Source organism: Microtus pennsylvanicus, chromosome 7 (assembly GCF_037038515.1).
Source record: "Microtus pennsylvanicus isolate mMicPen1 chromosome 7, mMicPen1.hap1, whole genome shotgun sequence".
Classification (NCBI taxonomy): Eukaryota; Metazoa; Chordata; class Mammalia; order Rodentia; family Cricetidae; genus Microtus; species Microtus pennsylvanicus.
The window spans coordinates 122,962,750-122,980,907 of NC_134585.1; the positions used below are offsets into that span (position 1 = coordinate 122,962,750).

Genomic DNA, 18,158 nt, shown 5'->3' on the forward strand with positions numbered 1-18,158 from the left:
GGTGTGTCTCAGAACCCATTACCTAGTAGTTCTGAGAGCTCACAGAGCCGGGGAGTTGAAGGGTCTGTGAGTGACGTGAAGGACACAGGCAATTCTCATCAGAATTTCACAGCCTAGAAATCTTTGAAGAGATTTCCTGGGTGAAAAGGGTTCCCGAGAATAGTCTGATGGACAAGACACAGGATCAGAACGAAGCAGGAAGACAACAGAAACTGCCGCATACTAGTGAGACTCCTGCCCCTTCCCAGCACCCCTCAGACTTCTCTTGTCCTCGCCTCCATTTGGGGGTCCTCCAACATCTATCCCTAGTGTCCTCCCTACAGTCCCGTCCCTTCTCTTCTTCTCCACTCCCGCCTTACTCTTCAGGGTCCCTTATCTCTTCTAGTGCACTCCACATCCCTGCCACCATGTTTCCCCCCCACCCGATCCTCCAAAAGATCTCAAACCTTAGCAGGATGGTGGTGGCTCACGCCTTTATTCCCAGAACTCGGGAGGCAGAGGCAGGTGGATCTCTGTGAGTTTGAGGCCAACCTGGTCTATAGAGCAAGCTCTAGGACAGCCAGGGCTACACAGAGAAACCTTGTCTTGAAAAGCACCCCCCCCCCAAAAAAAATCTCAAACCTTGGGGCTGGAGAAATAGCTCAGTGGTTAAGAGCACTTCCTTCTCTCCACATCAGGCAGCTTGCGGTGGCTTTCTAATTGCAGCTCCAGGGGCTGCTCCACCACCCTCTGGTCACTGCGAACATATGGCACACATAAACTCAGACAGGCGCACACACACTCATAAATAAAGTGTTTCTAGCCTTAACGACCCTCCAAGGCCAGAAGAGGCTGTGGGCTGAACCGTCCCCTTTTCAGCCATGCAGAGGCTCCTGCGCTGGGGTCTTCCAGTTCCCTGGAGCCGGTTCCTATGGCGCCAGCCAGGGGAGTTCCCTGCCACTGCTTTCCTGCTAGGAGCAGGAACTGGTGGGCTACTGGCCATAGGTAAGTATGGGAGCAGAGGGCAGGGCTGGGCCAAGGCTGGCGCAGGGCCGGGGCTACCAGTTTACAGCTGGCTTCGCCCTGTTTCTTAGGTCTCTTTCAGCTCCTGGTGAACCCCATGAACATCTATGAGGAGCAGAAGATGGTGGCGTTGTATGGCCTGGCAAGTTAGTAGTGGATAAAGGCGGGGTATTAGGGCCTGGGGGAACGTAGAGCTTGCTCCATTTGTGCTCGAAGTCCATGAATTTACCTTCCTTTTACACTTTGGAAAAGAGAGAAGGGAGGCTCAGAGGAGAGAGGGTCCCAAAGTGAGAAGACACAGCCCCTGCCTTCATTAAGTCTCGCCAGTCTTTGAAAGTCTCACTGCCCACACATCATAGGTCAAACCAACACCTTATAATCTGCTCTGTTGACCAGTTGGGCACATCGCCAACTCATCTAGAGAACCTTTCCTTTCCTTTCCTTTCCTTTCCTTTCCTTTCCTTTCCTTTCCTTTCCTTTCTTCATGAGGATTCAAAAGTAACAAAGTTGACAAGCACCAGCCTTTTTGGAGTTTACAAAGAAAAAAAAGTCAGGCATAGCTGGGTGTGGTGGCTCAAACCTACAATCCCAGAATTCATAGGCTAAGGCAGGAGGATTGCCTTAATTCAAGATCAGCCTGGCATACACAGTCTGGATTGCCAAGTAACATCCCTCGACAAAAAATAGACACTAACCAACCTGCCAGTGTGGTAGTAAAGTAAGGGGGCACAGTAGGCTATGGAGGAGGGAGGGAGGGGCTGGGCGCGCCCCTAAGCCTGTCAGGGAAGACTTCTAGAGGTGACATTTGAATGGAGACATTTGCTTTGTGAGGTGCTGGGCCACAGGAAAGGGACAGCCAAGAAGGGCTATGTGAAAGTAGCTAAGTCTTAGAGACAGTTTGTCATCCCAAGGAAAAGCTGCATGAAGAAGAACGTGGTGGTTTATGCCTGGAGTTCCAGGACAGCCTGGGTTCACGGTGTCTCGAAAAAAATAGACAAGAGAAAAAGACTCAAACAGGATGAAAAGAGAAAAAGCTTTAGAGCATGAGAGATCTAACCGCTCCAGATGTTAGCTCTGAGATGTACTTAGAATCCCAGCACTCGGAAGGCTTGAGGCAGGAGGATTGTGTATTTGAGCCAACCTGGACTATATATTGGACTTTTCTCTCACAGGGCTGAGCGATGGTTCAGGAGTTAAGAGCATCTGATGCTCTTGCAGGGGACCTGGGTTCGATACCCAGCACTCATGTGGCTGTTCACGACCACCTGAAACTCAACTTCCAGGACATCTGACATGTTCTTCCAACCTCCAAAGGCACTAGGCACACACATGGTTACATACATACATGAAGGTAAAACACTCATAAGTGTGTGTGTGTATGTATATGTATATGCTTTTTTTTCTGAGACAGGGTTTCTCTGTGTAGCCCTTAGCTGTCTTGGAATTTGCTCTGTAGGCCAGGTTGGCCTTGAACTCAGGGGTCCACTTGCCTTTCCTCCTGAGTGCTGGTACTAAAGGCATACACCACTACCACTGGGTACCTATTTTTTTAAATATTTATTTATTTATTATGTATACAATATTCTGTCTGTATGCCTGAAGGCCAGAAGAGGGTGCCAGACCTCTTTACAGATGGTTGTGAGCCACCATGTGGTTGCTGGGAATTGAACTCAGGACCTTTGGAAGAGCAGGCAATGCTCTTAACCACTGAGCCATCTCTCCAGCCCCCTGTTTTTTTGTTTTTCAAGACTTGGTTTCTCTGTAGCTTTGAAGCCTGTCCTGAAACTCACTCTTGTAAACCAGGCTGGCCTCGAACTCACAGAGATCCATCTGCCTCCGCCTCCTGAGTGCTGGGATTAGAGGCGTGCGCCACCACCACCTGGCCACTTAAAGAATTTTTTTAAAAAGGACTTTACTTCAAACAAAATAAAACACAACCAGAGTCCTTCTGTCTTTTTACAGTCTTTGGCTAGAGGTTTCATTTTTTTTGATTTTTTCCGAGACAGAATTACCCGTAACGCCTTGGCTGTCCTGGACTGTAGAACTGATAGACCCACAGTCTCCCGTGTGCCTAGAGCGTTTTCTGTTACCAAATCCCCGCCATAACTCCGGGCACCACATTTCCGTGCAGTAACCGCACACGCTAGCGAAGGAACATCTCTTTCTCCTGCCCCTGGTTCAGGACCCAGGAAAACTTGCCAGCAGGCTTTTCACGGCTCTGGTCAGTCCCGCAATCGATGCCCTTCTCGGTCCCAGCCAGGGCAATGGAATGAATGCCACGCTCACTGAACATGTAAACTAGAGTATTTGACCACAAGGTCTCGACCACAGCAAACTGCTTTTCTTTCTTACCACTGTATTCACGTGTGTTCTATAGATGACCACCATATCCACGTGTGTTCTATAGATGACCACAGTATTTACATGTCTATAGATGACCATCATATTCATGTGTGTTCTATGATGAACACCGTATTAATATGTGTTCTATAGATGAACACCATATTCCTGTATGTTCTATAGATGACCACTATATTCATGTGTGTTCTATAGATGGCCACAGTATTCATGTGTGTTCTATAGATGACCACCATATTCACATGCATTCTATAGATGACTACCTTATTCCTGTGTGTTCTATAATTGACCACCGTATTCACGCGTGTTCTATAGATGACCACCATATTCATGTGTGTTCTATAGACGACCACCATATTCACATGTGTTCTAAAGATGACCACCATATTCACGTATGTTTTATAGATGACCACAGTATTCACGTGTGTTCTATAGATGACCACTGTATTCACGTGTTCTATAGATGACCACCGTATTCACGTGTGTTTTGTATTCTATAGATGACCACCGTATTCACGTGTGTTCTATAGATGACCACCATATTCACGTGTGCTCTATAGATGACCACAGTATTCACATGTGTTCTATAGATGACCACCATATTCACGTATGTTCTATAGATGACCACCGTATTCACGTATGTTCTATAGATGACCACCGTATTCACGTGTGTTCTATAGATGACCACCGTATTCATGTGTGTTCTATAGATGACCACAGTATTCACATGTGTTCTATAGATGACCACCATATTCATGTGTGTTCTATAGATGACCACCATATTCACGTATGTTCTATAGATGGCCACTGTATTCATGTGTTCTATAGATGACCACCGTATTCACGTGTGTTCTATAGATGACCACTGTATTCACGTGTGTTCTATAGCTGACCACAGTATTCACATGTGTTCTAAAGATGACCACCATATTCACGTATGTTCTATAGATGACCACAGTATTCACGTGTGTTCTATAGATGACCACTGTATTCACGTGTTCTATAGATGACCACCGTATTCACGTGTGTTTTGTATTCTATAGATGACCACTGTATTCACGTGTTCTATAGATGACTGCCATATTCATGTATGTCTATAGATGAGCACCATATTCATGTGTGTTCTATAGATGAGCACCGTATTCACGTGTGTTCTATAGATGAGCACCGTATTCACGTGTGTTCTATATGTGAACACCATATTCACATGTGTTCTATAGATGACCACTGTATTCACATGTTCTATAGATGACTGCCATATTCACGTATGTCTATAGATGAGCACCATATTTATGTGTGTTCTATAGATGAGCACCGTATTCACGTGTGTTCTATATGTGAACACCATATTCACGTGTGTTCTATAGATGACCACTGTATTCACGTGTTCTATAGATGACTGCCATATTCACGTATGTCTATAGATGAGCACCGTATTCACGTATGTTCTACAGATGACCTTTCACTCAGACAAGTAGGAAGCCCCTAGCATAGCGACTAGCTAGGGCTTCTCTTTTGAGGGGTCAAGGGTCCACATCTGGTCTCAGGTCCCATGTTTTTTGAATGTCACTGCTCCTTGCCAATCCAGCCCATCCCACCTCAGTTTGCCCTTGGCCCTAGGTCGGCCCTGCAGTGAGAAAGGGACTCTGCTTCTCTTCCGCTTGCTTCTCCCCATCCTTCCCTCGCCATTAAAGCATCCTCTGATAGTTTTATATAAGCATATAGTGAATTTTAGTAATTTTGAGCCCCCTTGCTCCCCCCCCCCGCTGGAACCTTTTCTCCCCATAAGCCCCCTCCTCCTCCTTTCCTGGCTTCATTAGTGACCTACTGTGTTTAATTAGGATTGCAGGGTAGGAAGCTATTTACAGTAGCTGGGGGCAACTTCTCAGCAGCTGCCTGGCCCCTTCCCCCTGCCGCCACCCTGCCCTCCACCCCCCTCCACCTAGAAAAGGCCTCAGGTGGCCCCGGTTAGGCTTGAACTCCTGATCTTCCTGTCCCCACTTCTCAAGGGCTGGAGTTACAGGTGTGTACCGCCACATCTAGCCTCCTTTTTGTTTTGTCTGATATCAGAAGGAGAGAGGAAGAATCAGGGGGAAAGTCTTTAGTCAATAGTGCCCTCAGTGTGGCAGGCTCACTGACAGGCTTTGGGGTTCCTCATGGTAAGACCTTTGACAGGTTCTTTTGGTTGGACTCAGACGGAGCCCCTTAGCGCCTGTGAGACAATCACAGACAGGCTTTTCCTTTGAGATGTGCATCCACCCGCCCCAGCTGCTTCCGGGTGGAGAACTCCAGGCCTGCTCCCCTTAGGAATTATATGTACCTTGTGGTTGCTCCGCCCCCTGCCTAGAAAGAAGTTCCACATTCTGGGATCTGCAGAGGGCACAGTTCCACAGGAGCCCAGCCCACGATGGACGAGGCTCCCTGGAGGGTCCTGACCTGCCTACACTAAATGCTGTTCTTTGCTTCCAGAACACCAACATTTCCAGTTTATTGATTGACTGGTTGCTCTTGTAGCTCCGGCTGTCTAGAAACTAGCTGTGTAGGCCAGGGTGGCCTTGAACTCAGAGATCTGCCTGACTCCTAAGAGTTCTGGTGTTAAAGGTGTGTGCCACCACATCCAGTCCTTCCTTGTCTGTCTGTCTTGCTCTCTCCGTCTCTTTTCTTATTTTCTTTCTCTTTACTTTTTGGACAGGATCTCATATATCCCAGACTGGCCTCAAACTGGATGTGTTGCTAAGAATGGCCTTGAACCCTTTTTTCTTTTGCCTCCACCGCTGAACAGTTAGGCGTAGTTAAAGGCATATACCACCCAGAGCAGCTTGCGTACCAGGCAAGCGCTTTCTCAACTGGGCTACATCCCCAGTCTTTTTATTTCTTGAGGCAGGATCTTATGGAGTGACTGTGAACATATCTGTAGAGCAGGTAGGCCTTAAACTTTTCTGTCCTCCTGCTTCAGCCTCTTGAGTCGCTGGAGTCATAGGCACATGACACCAGACGCCAATCTCTCCTTGTAGAATTATTTACCTCTTAGTGTTGGTGAGTATAACAACCCAGCCCTGCTCTCTTCCTACAAACTGGCTGGGTAGAGGAGTGGAAGATTACTTCTGCCTTTGTGTGAAGCTAAAGGAGCTGCTGGGACACTGAGCAGTGACCTGTCAGCTACTGTCTCAGCTGAAGTCTTTGGCCAGAAGGCCAAGGCCACAGAACAAGTCTCTTTCTCTGCCCTGTAATGCTCAGATTGGTTTAGGCAAACCCAGACTCAACCCCCAGGGGCCAGGGCAGAACCAGGCTATTGTCCTTGAACAAAATCCAAGTTGTGTTAGCAAATGAGAAGGCAGGAAAAGAAAAACGCTGGGTGGCATCCAGGGTCTGCCGCAAACCTGTAGTCTAGGTGGAGCCGTGGGGAAGCAGTGCTGCTGGCAGGCCAGAGGGCAGAGGGCAGCGAGCACCTGAAGAGCTGGCGAGAAATGGGCAGCTGCCAGGGCCTGTGGGCTTAGGAGAGACTCAGCGGCATGGGATCCCTGCAGAAGGTGGGGGGGCTGATCTGGGGTCTGTTGTGCATGTGGAAGGCTTCGGGAGCTCTCCACAGGCGTAGCAGAGACTGAAAGAGGGAAGGCTGCCACTGTTTACCTTTGATAAGATCACCTTGGCCACTGGAGTGGAAGGTAGTGAGAGGGGGCATGGAGACAGGCTGGAAAGTTTCAGTCCATACGGCTGGAGAGATGCTCAGTGGTTAAGAGACCGGCTGTTCCTCCAGAGGCCTGGGTACTATTCCCAACATCCACACGGAAGCTCACAACTGTCTGTAACTCTAATTCCAGAGATCCAACACCCTCTCTGGCCTCCATGAGTAGGCACACACATGGTGTACATACGTGGTGTGATAAACACATGAAATAGAAAAGAAAGGAAGTTCCAGGCCAGGAGCTAGGGGTAGAGCTCACTGGTAGAACACTTGCGTGGCATGTGCAGGGCTGCAACAATAGGTTCTCGTCCCAGGAAGTGATGATGGGGACTGGGGGAGGACTGTGGAAATGGTGGGAGTATAAGTATTTGGGGCTTGCTTTGGCCACCGGTTGGGCAAAGACTCCATCTACATGGGGATCTTCTTGTTCTCTGACTAGCTCATGCTGTTCCTTTGTCCTGGGCTGCCATCTGTGCTCCTAACAACAGTTACTCATCTCCCAGGCCCAGCTGACACATCATCTCCTTTGTCCAGCCTTCCCAGCCCCACCCCTCCCTGCAGAAATACCCACACCCTCCTTGGCTCCGCAGCTCTCCCCATAAGCCCCTCCCTGGTGCACTGAGCACGTCTGTCCCGTGGTAGTCATTTGTTTACTTGTCTGTCTTTCTCTCTGGATTATGAGCTTCGCGGAGCTCACTGTCTCCTTGCTGAGACCACATGTGCTGCTGTGACTGCTGATCAGGAGCTACTGCGCAGGAAGGGTGGGGATGTGGGTGCTGTGGGCACCAGACCGGGACTGTCCGGGTGGGCTCTGGCTGTTCCTCTGGCCACCTTGGGCATCAGTGCCCATTTCCTCAATGTCTCCTTTGTCTGCTGGGCTCTCTCACTGCCTAACATAAATGCTTCTGCCTGAGTGTGGAAAGCGTGGACTCCTGACACACACATGCACACTCACAGGCACCCACAAGTGTGACCATGACTTTTGTGTCCCTAACCATCTCCCAGGGACTTTCCAGAGATAGATATATAGCTGTACTCTATAAATGGCTGGTAGAGGAAGGGAGGGAGGGAGGGAGGGAGGGAGGGAGGGAGGGAGGGAGGAAGAGAGGGAGGGAGGGAGGGAGGGAGGGAGGAAGGGAGGAAGGGAGGAAGGGAGGAAGGGAGGGAGGGAGGAAGGAAGGAAAGGAGGGAGGAAGGGTGGGAGGGAGGAAGAGAGAGAGGGAGGAAGGGAGGGAGGGAAAAGGAAGGGCAGGAAGAAGGAAGGAAGGAAGGAAGGAAGGAAGGAAGGAAAGAAGGAAGGATGGGAGGAATGAAGGGAGGAAGAAAGGGAGGGAGGAAGGAAGGAAGGAAGGAAGGGCAGGAGGGAGGAAGGAGGCCTGAAAAGCACATCAGAGTGGGCGTAAATGGAAAAGAGGGCAGACAGACCCAGGAGCGGGCTGGAGCAGGTGGAGGTCTGGTAAATGTGAGGTAGCTTCCTTACTTCATCTCCCTGCCCTCTGGATTTCCCAATAGGCTTGGGGGCCATAGGCTGGGGGACCTCTCCTCATACTCGCTGTGCCAGTGTCCTGTTGATACCCAAGATGCTGGGCAAAGAAGGCAGACTCTTTGCCCTGGGATATGCTTTGGCTGCCATCTACAAAGGTGAGGAGTGGCTATCCCACAGTGCCAGCTGGTGACACCAAAGCAGTGACCATGGGCAGATCACCCAGTGGGCACCATGTTGAAGAAGAGCATGGTGGTGGGGTGGTGCATCTTACTGTTCCAAGTTTCTGCATTCCCCTGAGAGTGCCTTCCCACCTCCCTAGTTTATGGGGCTGCAAAGACAAGGATTGAACGGATCTCTCACAGACTTGGGCTCATCAGTAACAGGCCTAGAAATGGCCGATGGGCTTGCAGGGGGCCCGCATGCAGAGAAGGTGCCAGGGGTGGCTCTAAGAAGGGGCTGCCCCTGCAGAGGTGACCCACCAGCTCTCTTCTGCTAGGGCCAGCAGCCAACCTGCAGTACAACCTGAATGAGGTGATAGCATCCCTGGGCTGCACCGTGGAGCTGCAGATCAATAACACCAAAGCGGCCTGGCGCGTCTCCACAGCCCCGCTACGGGCCATGTTCAAGGACCTGCTGGTCAGAATCCTGTAGTCTCTGTCCCCAGGGCTGACTGGGCTGATCTGGGAACATGATCTTGGATCTATGGTCCCCTGGTGGGGGTTCTCCAAGTGTATTTTGTAGTACTGTACCCAAACATTGCAGATCCCTTCCTGATCTTGGGGTGCTAAACCCCAGAACATCCTACCATCAGACATACATAGCTCCACATTTCCAGATACCTGCAGGGCAGGACTCTAGATAGACAGCTGAATTAGAATGTAGGGAAATTGGGGACATTGGCCTTTGAAGACCAGAGGATCAGAGAATGGGAAATTCGGGGGCTAGCAGCTAGGAGGTTGGGAATGTTGGAGAGGAGAGGACTGGGAGAGGGGAGGCCCCAGGGGTCTGGGAGAATAGGACTGAAGGTGTAAAGTTCAAAATTATGGGAATCATTGAGCAATAAAGATGAGAACTGGAGACCCAAGGGAAAGCTGGGGGTCGGGAGGAAGGCAGAGCCACAAGGGGGAGGCAAGGCTACCAAGCATGTAAGCTGTGGGGAACTGAGGCGGAGTTGTCTCAGAGCTAGATCCCTGTGGGCCAAGGTGAGAGCCGGAGCATGGCACTGCTGGAAGACACACTGGGAAGCCACAGGTTCAAAGCCTGCCTTGCTGCCTCCTGCTCTCTACCCCAGGGCAGCAGAGAGTCACTGAAAGCAGAGACATGGAACATCTCTACCTCCTTCGAGGACCTGGATGCCCAGGTGAGGAGTGAGATTGGTTACTCACCTGAGGATGCCACAGACACTCCAGGTGCAGAGAGCCGTGGAGTCCCCGGAGGGGGACGCCACCTATCCACACAGAAGATGTACGAGCTGAAGACCAAGTTGCGCTGCTCTTGTGAGGAGTGTTCCTGAGCAGGGCGGGGTGGGGTGGGCTTCGGAGCCAAGCTCCAGCCCAGGGCATGGAAGCCCTGGACACTGCTGTCTTTGCTGCAGATGTGGTGAATAAGGCCATCATCAACTGCCATCGCTGGTTTGAGGACAAGCACCGCCAGTGCATGCTGCACATCTGGGTGCCTCTCCTGAACCACCTGCTCTGCCTGCCCATGAAGTTCAAGTTCTTCTGCAGCATTGCCAAGGGTCAGTGGCAGAATGGTGAGGGATCCCCTGATTAAAGGGGATGAACCCTTGGAGACCAGAATAGGTATAAGGCCAGAGGGTTGGCAGTTATAGAGGATGTGGGCTCGTGGGTACGAGTCCACTCTCTGCTGATTTCTCTGCAGTGCAGATGAGTTTCAGCTAAGCTGTGAATTCTGTCTCTTCATTGGGAAGACTGATAGAATAACAGTTCTCATCCCCATTAGGGTTTTGAAATTTAACAGGCTAATGCATGCCAAGTGCTAACAGAAGTGGCACCTGGAGGAACTACTCTAGAAATGCTGGGCACCACTATTAGTATTCAGTACGTTAAGGGCAGATGCAAAAATAAGAGTGAAGTGCTAAACAGTTTACCCAAGCACTTGGGAGGCAGAGGCAGCAGGAGCTCAGTGAGTTCAAGGCCAGCCTGGTCTACAGAGGGAGTTCCAGAGTAGCCAGGGGTACACAGAAAAACCCTGCCTCAAAAATCCAAAAACAACAACAAAGTAGCCAGGTGGTGGTGGCACACGCTGGTAATCCCAGCACTTGGGAGGCAGAGGCAGAAGAATCTCTGTGAGTACGAGGCCAGCCTGGTCTACAGAAGGAGTTCCAGGACAGCCAGGACTGTCACACAGAGAAACCCTGTCTTGAAAAACAAAAGACAAAAAAACAAAAAGCAGAGGAAAGCATCAGGCCTTGCTGCTGGGGGTGGGGCTGAGGATCCAGGGTACAGTAGAGCCTGGACTCAGCCCAAAGAGGCCTGACTTGGCGCCACTGTCCACCAGTGATGGAGATTTGGTGCCACAAGCGCATCCCGGTGGAAGGCAACTTTGGGCAAACCTACGATTCGCTCAACCAGTCTATTCATGGTCTGTATGGAGAGTTTTCAGCCAATATTGACATTAAGGTAGGAGGCAGAGGCGTGGGAGAGGGAGAAGAGAAGATAGGAGAAGGAGGGGAGGAAGGAAGGCATCAAGGAACAAGGCAGGGAGAAGGACAAGTGAGAGGCCCCGGGGAAGGCGTCAGAGTGCGGAAGAGGGGTAGAGAAGGCCAGCGCGGGAGAGTCATGCCAGCCTGTGGAACGCATCTCTCTGGCTGGGGATGGAAGAAATAGGCATCAAACAGTGTCAGCTAATGTGGGTGCGGGGAAGCAAGACAGTCACAGAGGCTGGTGAGCAGGTGAGCTGGGGGATCGGGGCTAAGCAATGTGTCCCCGAGAGGCTGCAGCAGGCTGTGCGCCCATTCCCTTCCCAGGAGGAGAAGCAAGCTGCGGTGCTGGGTCTCAGCACACCCTGGGAGCACGTGAGCGTTGAGGTGCGGGACTATGTCCGACAGCAGGAGGCCCATCTGCAGTGGACTGTGGCGCTGCTGCACGCGCTGCTGTCCTGCACCTTCCTGCTGGTCTTCCACGCGTGAGCCCCGAGCCCCACCTGTTGCCCCTCCCTCCCCTCATGGGAACCCTGGTATAAGAGATGCAGGGCTGAACCCCTGATCGGGACCCTGATCCTGATTTGCCCGTTTTTACAGTTCATGGGCTAACACCGGCTCCCCTCCTCCCCGCCTTGCCACACACATTTAGCTTTGACTGTGGACTTTTTTTCCCTTGCCCTTCATATTCCCCTTGGCTCTGACTTTGTGCTGTTTTTATCATCCAGTTTTGCTTTCATTCTCTTCTGCCTGCTGTGTTGGCAGCTCCTTTCCTTCCATTTAGAACAAAGTCCTCACCCCGACCCACCCAGTGTCTTCCTGGGGCTTCCCTGGCCCTCACTTTGCTCAAGTTCCCCCACTGACTCCTGGACCTTCTTCTCTTCTTCACCATCAAATGTCTGGGCTAGGCAGGAGCTAGGTGATGGCAGTCATAGGGACCCTTGCTGTCTGTCCCTGTTCTTCAGGCTAGAGTGGCCCCAAGTGAATGATTATATGCATGCCCAGGGCCCTGTGGAAGGACAAACGTGAACAAGCCATATGCTACCCTGGAGACATTCCTGCTCTAGCTGAAGTGGTGGCAAAGACACCCACAGACACAGATGGCTCAAGAGCAATACTATATAGACTGGCTGTGGGAAAGCACCATGGGGTGGTCATCTCTGGGATCCAGAGGCTGCAGGTCGGGTAGATGTGTAGTCAAGGGAAGGTAGGGCAGTGTCCTGACCAAGGACCTGGACACGTGCACAGTTCATGGGGCAGTGGCTGGGGTGGAGCTGAGCTAAGGGCAACTTGGCTAGGAGAGCCTGGAAAGCCCTACAGGAAGGCCCTGATGGGGGTAGGGATGGGGAGGGTGGAGGACAGTACGGGGCAGAGGCCAGGCTAGGTCAGAGGTTAGGAAGATGGCCCGAAATGGAAGGAAATGGAAAGGTACAGCAGTTCTCAAAGCCAAGCCTGGGGAGGGAAGGGAGGAAGCGTAGAATCTGGAGTCACAGCCAGGCTTTCAACCTTGGTGAGATCACTCAACCAGGACAGCTGGGGGAAGGGTTGTCCCCAGCCTAGGAAATCCAATCTTGCAGTGGTAGGTCTCTCCACAAGGGAGCGCCCCAGTCTATCTTCGCATTTCTTTGAAGCGCCTCAGTGGCATTGTTCTTTAAAAGTGGGATTTATGTTTTATGTTTTATACAGTTTAATATATTTTGGCAACTTAACATGTTTCGCAATTAGAATTTTTCCTTAGTAAACAAGCATTATATGTGACTTTGGAAGTTACACAGAGAATAGCTACTTAAGCACGTTTGCACACACACACACACACACACACACACACACACACACACTGGATAGGAGTTCTGTTTGAGGTGTGCAGCAGGCAAAGCTGGAAAAGGTGGTAGCGCACGCCTTTAACGCCAGCACTCGGGAGGCCAAGGCAGGCAGATCTCTATGAATTCGAGGCCAGTCAAGGCTACATGGTGAGACCTTGTCTCAAAAATAATAAATAAAAGTGAACACGGGAGCCATCATACAGAGTGATTCTTGCAATCTGGAGGGTTTTCTGCCTCTGAGCATCTACTTCTTTCATCGTGCAAGATAAACATATGCCCCTAACCCGCAGAGTGCGCATGCCCTCTGTAGGGTCTCAGCAGTCACACAGATGGACAGTCTACTGCACAGCCAGAAGGCAGGGTGCAGCTCCCTTCACCCAGCTCACTGGCCCTGGCTTTAGACACAGGGAATGCTGTTGGTCTGCCATTGAGTGTTGATGGGAGACAAGGCAGGAGCTGGACACACCCTGTCTGTCCTTCATAGGTCCTTCTCCTACATGGACAGTTACAACTGGGACATCCGCTTTGACAACATCTACGTCACCACCTACTTCCATCAGATTGATGAGCGCAGGAAGAAGCTGGTGAGGGAACTCAGCCCTGCCAGGGGATGCCTTACTGCGCCCCGTGTGGACATACCTCAGGAGAGTGAAGGTCCCTAAGGTTTTTCCCTATAGAGACATTTTTAATGTGTTTGGCCTGCTTGTCTGTATGTGTGCCATAGGCATGCATGTAGTGCCTTCAGAGACCAACAGTGGGTTCTGAATCTCCTGTAACTGGACTTACAGGCAGTTGTGAGCCACCTGATATGGGTGCTGGCAACTGAACCTAACCTCTGAAAGGGCAGTAAGCGCTCTTAACAGCTGAGCCACACTTTCGGTCCCCCCCCCCCACTTTCTTTTAAGGGCAAACAGAGTCTGTTGCCCCTCCGCAAGGCAGAAAAGAGATCAGTTATCTTCCCTTTCAAGCCCTCCATCCAGGCCTCAGAAATGCGAAACGTGGTGAGCTGGGTCGGGAGCAGGTTGGGGATGGGTGGGACTCTGAGGGCGAAGGGCAGAGAACACCCCAAGCCAGGGCAGGGGGCCCCAAGCCTATCTACCTGGGCTCCCCACAGGCAAGGGAGCTCCTGGAGACGCTGCCTATGGTGCTCCTGCTGCTGGTGCTGTGTGGGCTCGACTGGGCGCTCTACTCCGTCTTTGACGCCATCCGCCGGCATTCCTTCCTGCAGTACTCCTTCCGCAGTGAGCCCAAGTGACAGCCCCTCCCCCAAAGCATGTCTCCTCTACCTCTCCTCTCTCCTCCTCCCAAGTCCAACCCTAGTCTTACACGAGACCCTCTTTCTCTCCACTCTGACCAGGCAGTCACAGACTGGAGGTGAAGGTTGGGGGAGACTCTATGCTCGCCAGGCTTCTACGAAGAACCATCGGAGCTCTGAACACCTCCTCGGATACAGGAGTAGTGGAATCTGACAACATGCGTAAGGGAAGAACTTTGGTATCCTCGAACTGGAAAAGTCAGAGTCCAGAAAAGCTCAATCAGCCTTCGGAGGAGGTGGCATTGTGGGGAGGGCAGATAATAGAAGCTATGCAAGATGGAGGAGCCGGGCGATGGTGGTGCACGCCTTTAATCCCAGCACTCAGGAGGCAGAGGCAGGTGGATCTCTGTGAGTTTGAGGCCAGCCTGGTCTACAAGAGCTAATTCCAGGGGCTGGAGAGATGGCTCAGCGGTTAAAGAGCACTGACTGCTCTTCCAGAGGTCCTGAGTTCAATTCCCAGTAACCACATGGTGGCTCACGACCACCTATAATGAGAGCTGCTGCCCTCTTCTGGCCTGCAGACATACAAACAGAATATTGTATACATAATAAATAAATAATTTTTTTAAAAAAAGAGCTAGTTCCAGGACAGGCTCCAAAGCCACAGAGAAACCCTGTCTTGAAAAACTGAAAAAGAAAAAAAAAATAAGATGGAGGAGAAGAAGCAAGGGGAAGTTAAACTGGAAGCCCATCCTGTACCTCCTACTGGAGCAGGAGATCATTCCGGTGCTGCCCTGTCCCTCAGCTGGCCCTGACCAGACTACTGACAGCCTGTCTCCTCCCCCAGCCTGTCTGCCTCAACCCGTGGTCATGGATGCCAGGGCCTACTGGAGAGCTTCACTGCCAACCGTTCTCCTTGTGTGTCTCTGCCTAGTCCAAGCTTTTGGCTACAGGCTCCGGAGAGTCATTGCAGCCTTCTACTTCCCCAAGGTGAACTCGCAGACAACTCCACCCCTCAACACACGCACGAGGGTGGACACACACACACTCACACACCGGCCCTGTGTCCCTCCCTGCTCTGGCACTATGACTGAGTTCCTCTTGCTCCCTACCCAACCCTTCAGCGAGAGAAGAAGCGGGTTCTCTTCCTCTACAATGAGTTGCTCAGGAAGAGGGCAGCTTTCACTAAACTGAGGAGGGCCGCCATTGTCCGTCGGGCACATCAGCAGAGGGCTCCGGTAAGTACAGTCCCGGGCAAGCCTGCCAGCTCTCGCCTGGATCTGGACTCTCAGAGAAGGGGCACCCTTTTCAGTACACCCTCTACACCCTCTGTTGTCCCAGGCTCACTGGAGCTGGGTGTGTCTGGCAGGATGTGGGTTCCAACTTCTTCTGGAGGTCAGGGCTGTATCTGTCTATGAACTTCAGTATTCAGCACAGTCCGAGACCAGTGGTGGCCCTTTAGGAGGGACAGAAAGGGGAAGTCAGATCTGATGGTCTGTTTGTAGAAAATCAAGCAACACTGATCAGAAAGAAGCCGCCAACGAGCCCAAGGTGGTTCCGGAAAAGAGAAAGGCGGGTGGCGGGGGTATAGGAGAGCTTCAAGAAGGAGCTTGTGATCTCTGGGGGACACAGTCAGAACCGGGTCTGAATCCACACTTCCGAAAGCTGTGGGAGCCTGTGGTCCTGGCTGTGTCTATTCTTCCTTGGAACAAAAGGGCACGTGGACAGGATGTGAGACCATTCCTCAGTTGTAAGAAGGGTAACTAGGTTGCAAAGATGCTTTGGTTAACTCCACCTCCATCTCCGCCATGTGCTCTCTTTTCTGTAAGATGGTGGGAATTACAACATGTTGTTACATCAGTTGTTACAATGACTGCTTTACTTCCTTGATGCTGGTAGAAGAAGAGCATTCTATGTGTGTGTGTTAGTTGTCACTGGATGTCACTATATGCCTGGAGCAAACAACTCTTTCTCCATCAGTTCTCTCCCCGAAGGAGAGATGGTAACAGTAACGGTAAGCACTGCCAGGCAGCAGTGGCTACACCTTAATCCCACCCAGCACTAGAAGCAGAGGCAGGCGGATCTCCTAGTTCAAAACCAGCCTGGTCTGCAGAGCAAGCTCCTAAACAGCAAGAGATACACAGAGAAGCCATGTCTTGAAAAACAAAATAACAGTAAACGATTACACACACACACACACACACACACACACACACACACACACACGGAGGGGTACTGGGATGAACAGAAGGCATGGGCTCTACAATCCAGTCCACACATCGTTTTGTTTAGGAGTTGTTTACTGTAGTCTTTTTACAGGTGCTACCATCATGACCAGCAAGACAGTTAAGTGGCTACGGTGACCTGCCACCTAGCCTGATGACTTGAGTTCAATCCCACCCACATGGTAGAAGGAAATAACATTCACAAGTTTTCCTCTGACTGCCACACATGCCCCGTGGCACACATAAATATGGCACCAACAGGCTGGGATCCCTTGACCTTGGTCCTAAAGAAAACTGAACCGGAATGGCTATGAAGTAGAAGGGATATGTATTCTAAGCTAAAGGAACAGGATGTAAAAAAAAAAAAAAACCCTCAGAGACCAAAGTGAATGCCAAGACCAAAGGCTAAGCTAAGGAAAAAGCTTAGACAAGGGAGACAGAGCAAGGCTACAAAGAAATAGATCTGACTGTTCTGAAGGCCAAGCCCAGAGCTGCTTTTATCTGGCAGGTAATGGGGCCCTGGGATTTCTTAAGCAATGGCCAGTGACAGGTTCCCGGCAATTGTATGAAGCCATCTGGAAACTGGGATACTTAGTCTAATAACAGCAAAATTTGTAATTTGGCTCCTGCCGGGTTTGACTGAGATCTGACTCACGAAATTTACACCATCTTTCTAAGTTTTGTTTTTTAGATTTAAAAATTTTTCATTTTCTTATTGCAAATGGGTGTTTTGCTCACGTGTATGTCTCTGTGCACCTTGTGAGTGGCTGGTGCCCAAGAAGGCCAGGAGATCATCAGACCCCTGGAACTAGAGTTACAGACAATTGTTTGGTACTCGGACTCAAACCTGGACCCTCTGGAAGAGCGGCCAGGGTTTTGAAGCACTGAGACATCTCTCCAGTCCTCCTGTAATCCCTGTCTGCCCTGCTCCCTTCTAAGCCTCACTGTAAGGATCAAATGAAGCCACTCTACAGGTACACATAATAGCTGCTGCAGGTTATCCTCGGGAGAGGTTCTGCAATCCACCGTGGAGGAAAGGCGGCTCTGTAAGACTCACCTCCATAGCACTCTCGCCCTCCAGGGCTCTTCTGGTCCACCCCAGCTGCCTTCAACAAACCAGTCAGGCCTTGCTTGGGACTTGAGACTTTAAGAGCTGCCCAGGGGTCCTGACAACCCTTTCTGCTCAGCCCACCTGGCATTAACCAACCCACCCCGCCTCTCAACAGCGCCACCACCTGGTGGACACTCTGTACCGCTGGAGCCCTCTCCTGCGCCGCTTGACGCGTCGGCGCTGCGTAGTGTGCCAGGCACCGGAGACGCCCAAGTCCTACGTGTGCCCCACGCCGGACTGCCAGGCCGTGTACTGCGGGTCGTGTTGGGACGACATGCGACGGCGGTGCCCGGTGTGTACACCCCTCGAGGAGCTCTCTTCCTCCGCCTACAGCGACAGCAACGACGACACCGTCTATGGCGAGTGAAGGGATGCTGCCCGCCTTCTTGCTTAATAAAGTGTGATGCATGCTCCTGCGACTGGTGCTTCGCGGGGGTCGGGGACTGGGGAAGCTGGAAGTGTCGGTCCGCACGACCCTCACCAAGCCGGGCCACAGACCCGAGGCAGGACCGCAGCGAACAGCGGGGGAAGGCGCGCGCCCCGCCGCCTCC

General features: G+C 51.4%; 1 protein-coding gene across 1 annotated transcript; it reads left to right on the plus strand.

Moving 5' to 3' along the window:
* Window positions 1-152: 152 nt before the first annotated feature.
* Dcst1 (DC-STAMP domain containing 1) lies at window positions 153-18,060 on the plus strand. The gene is made up of 16 exons (XM_075978449.1): window positions 153-225; window positions 859-984; window positions 1,074-1,148; window positions 8,558-8,686; window positions 9,028-9,167; window positions 9,823-10,027; window positions 10,126-10,269; window positions 11,052-11,173; window positions 11,521-11,678; window positions 13,501-13,600; window positions 13,922-14,017; window positions 14,131-14,257; window positions 14,374-14,493; window positions 15,119-15,261; window positions 15,396-15,509; window positions 17,723-18,060. Exons 1-16 carry the CDS (start codon window positions 168-170, stop codon window positions 17,972-17,974), a joined length of 2,109 nt encoding a protein of 702 aa, XP_075834564.1. The 5' UTR covers window positions 153-167; the 3' UTR covers window positions 17,975-18,060.
* Window positions 18,061-18,158: the final 98 nt, after the last annotated feature.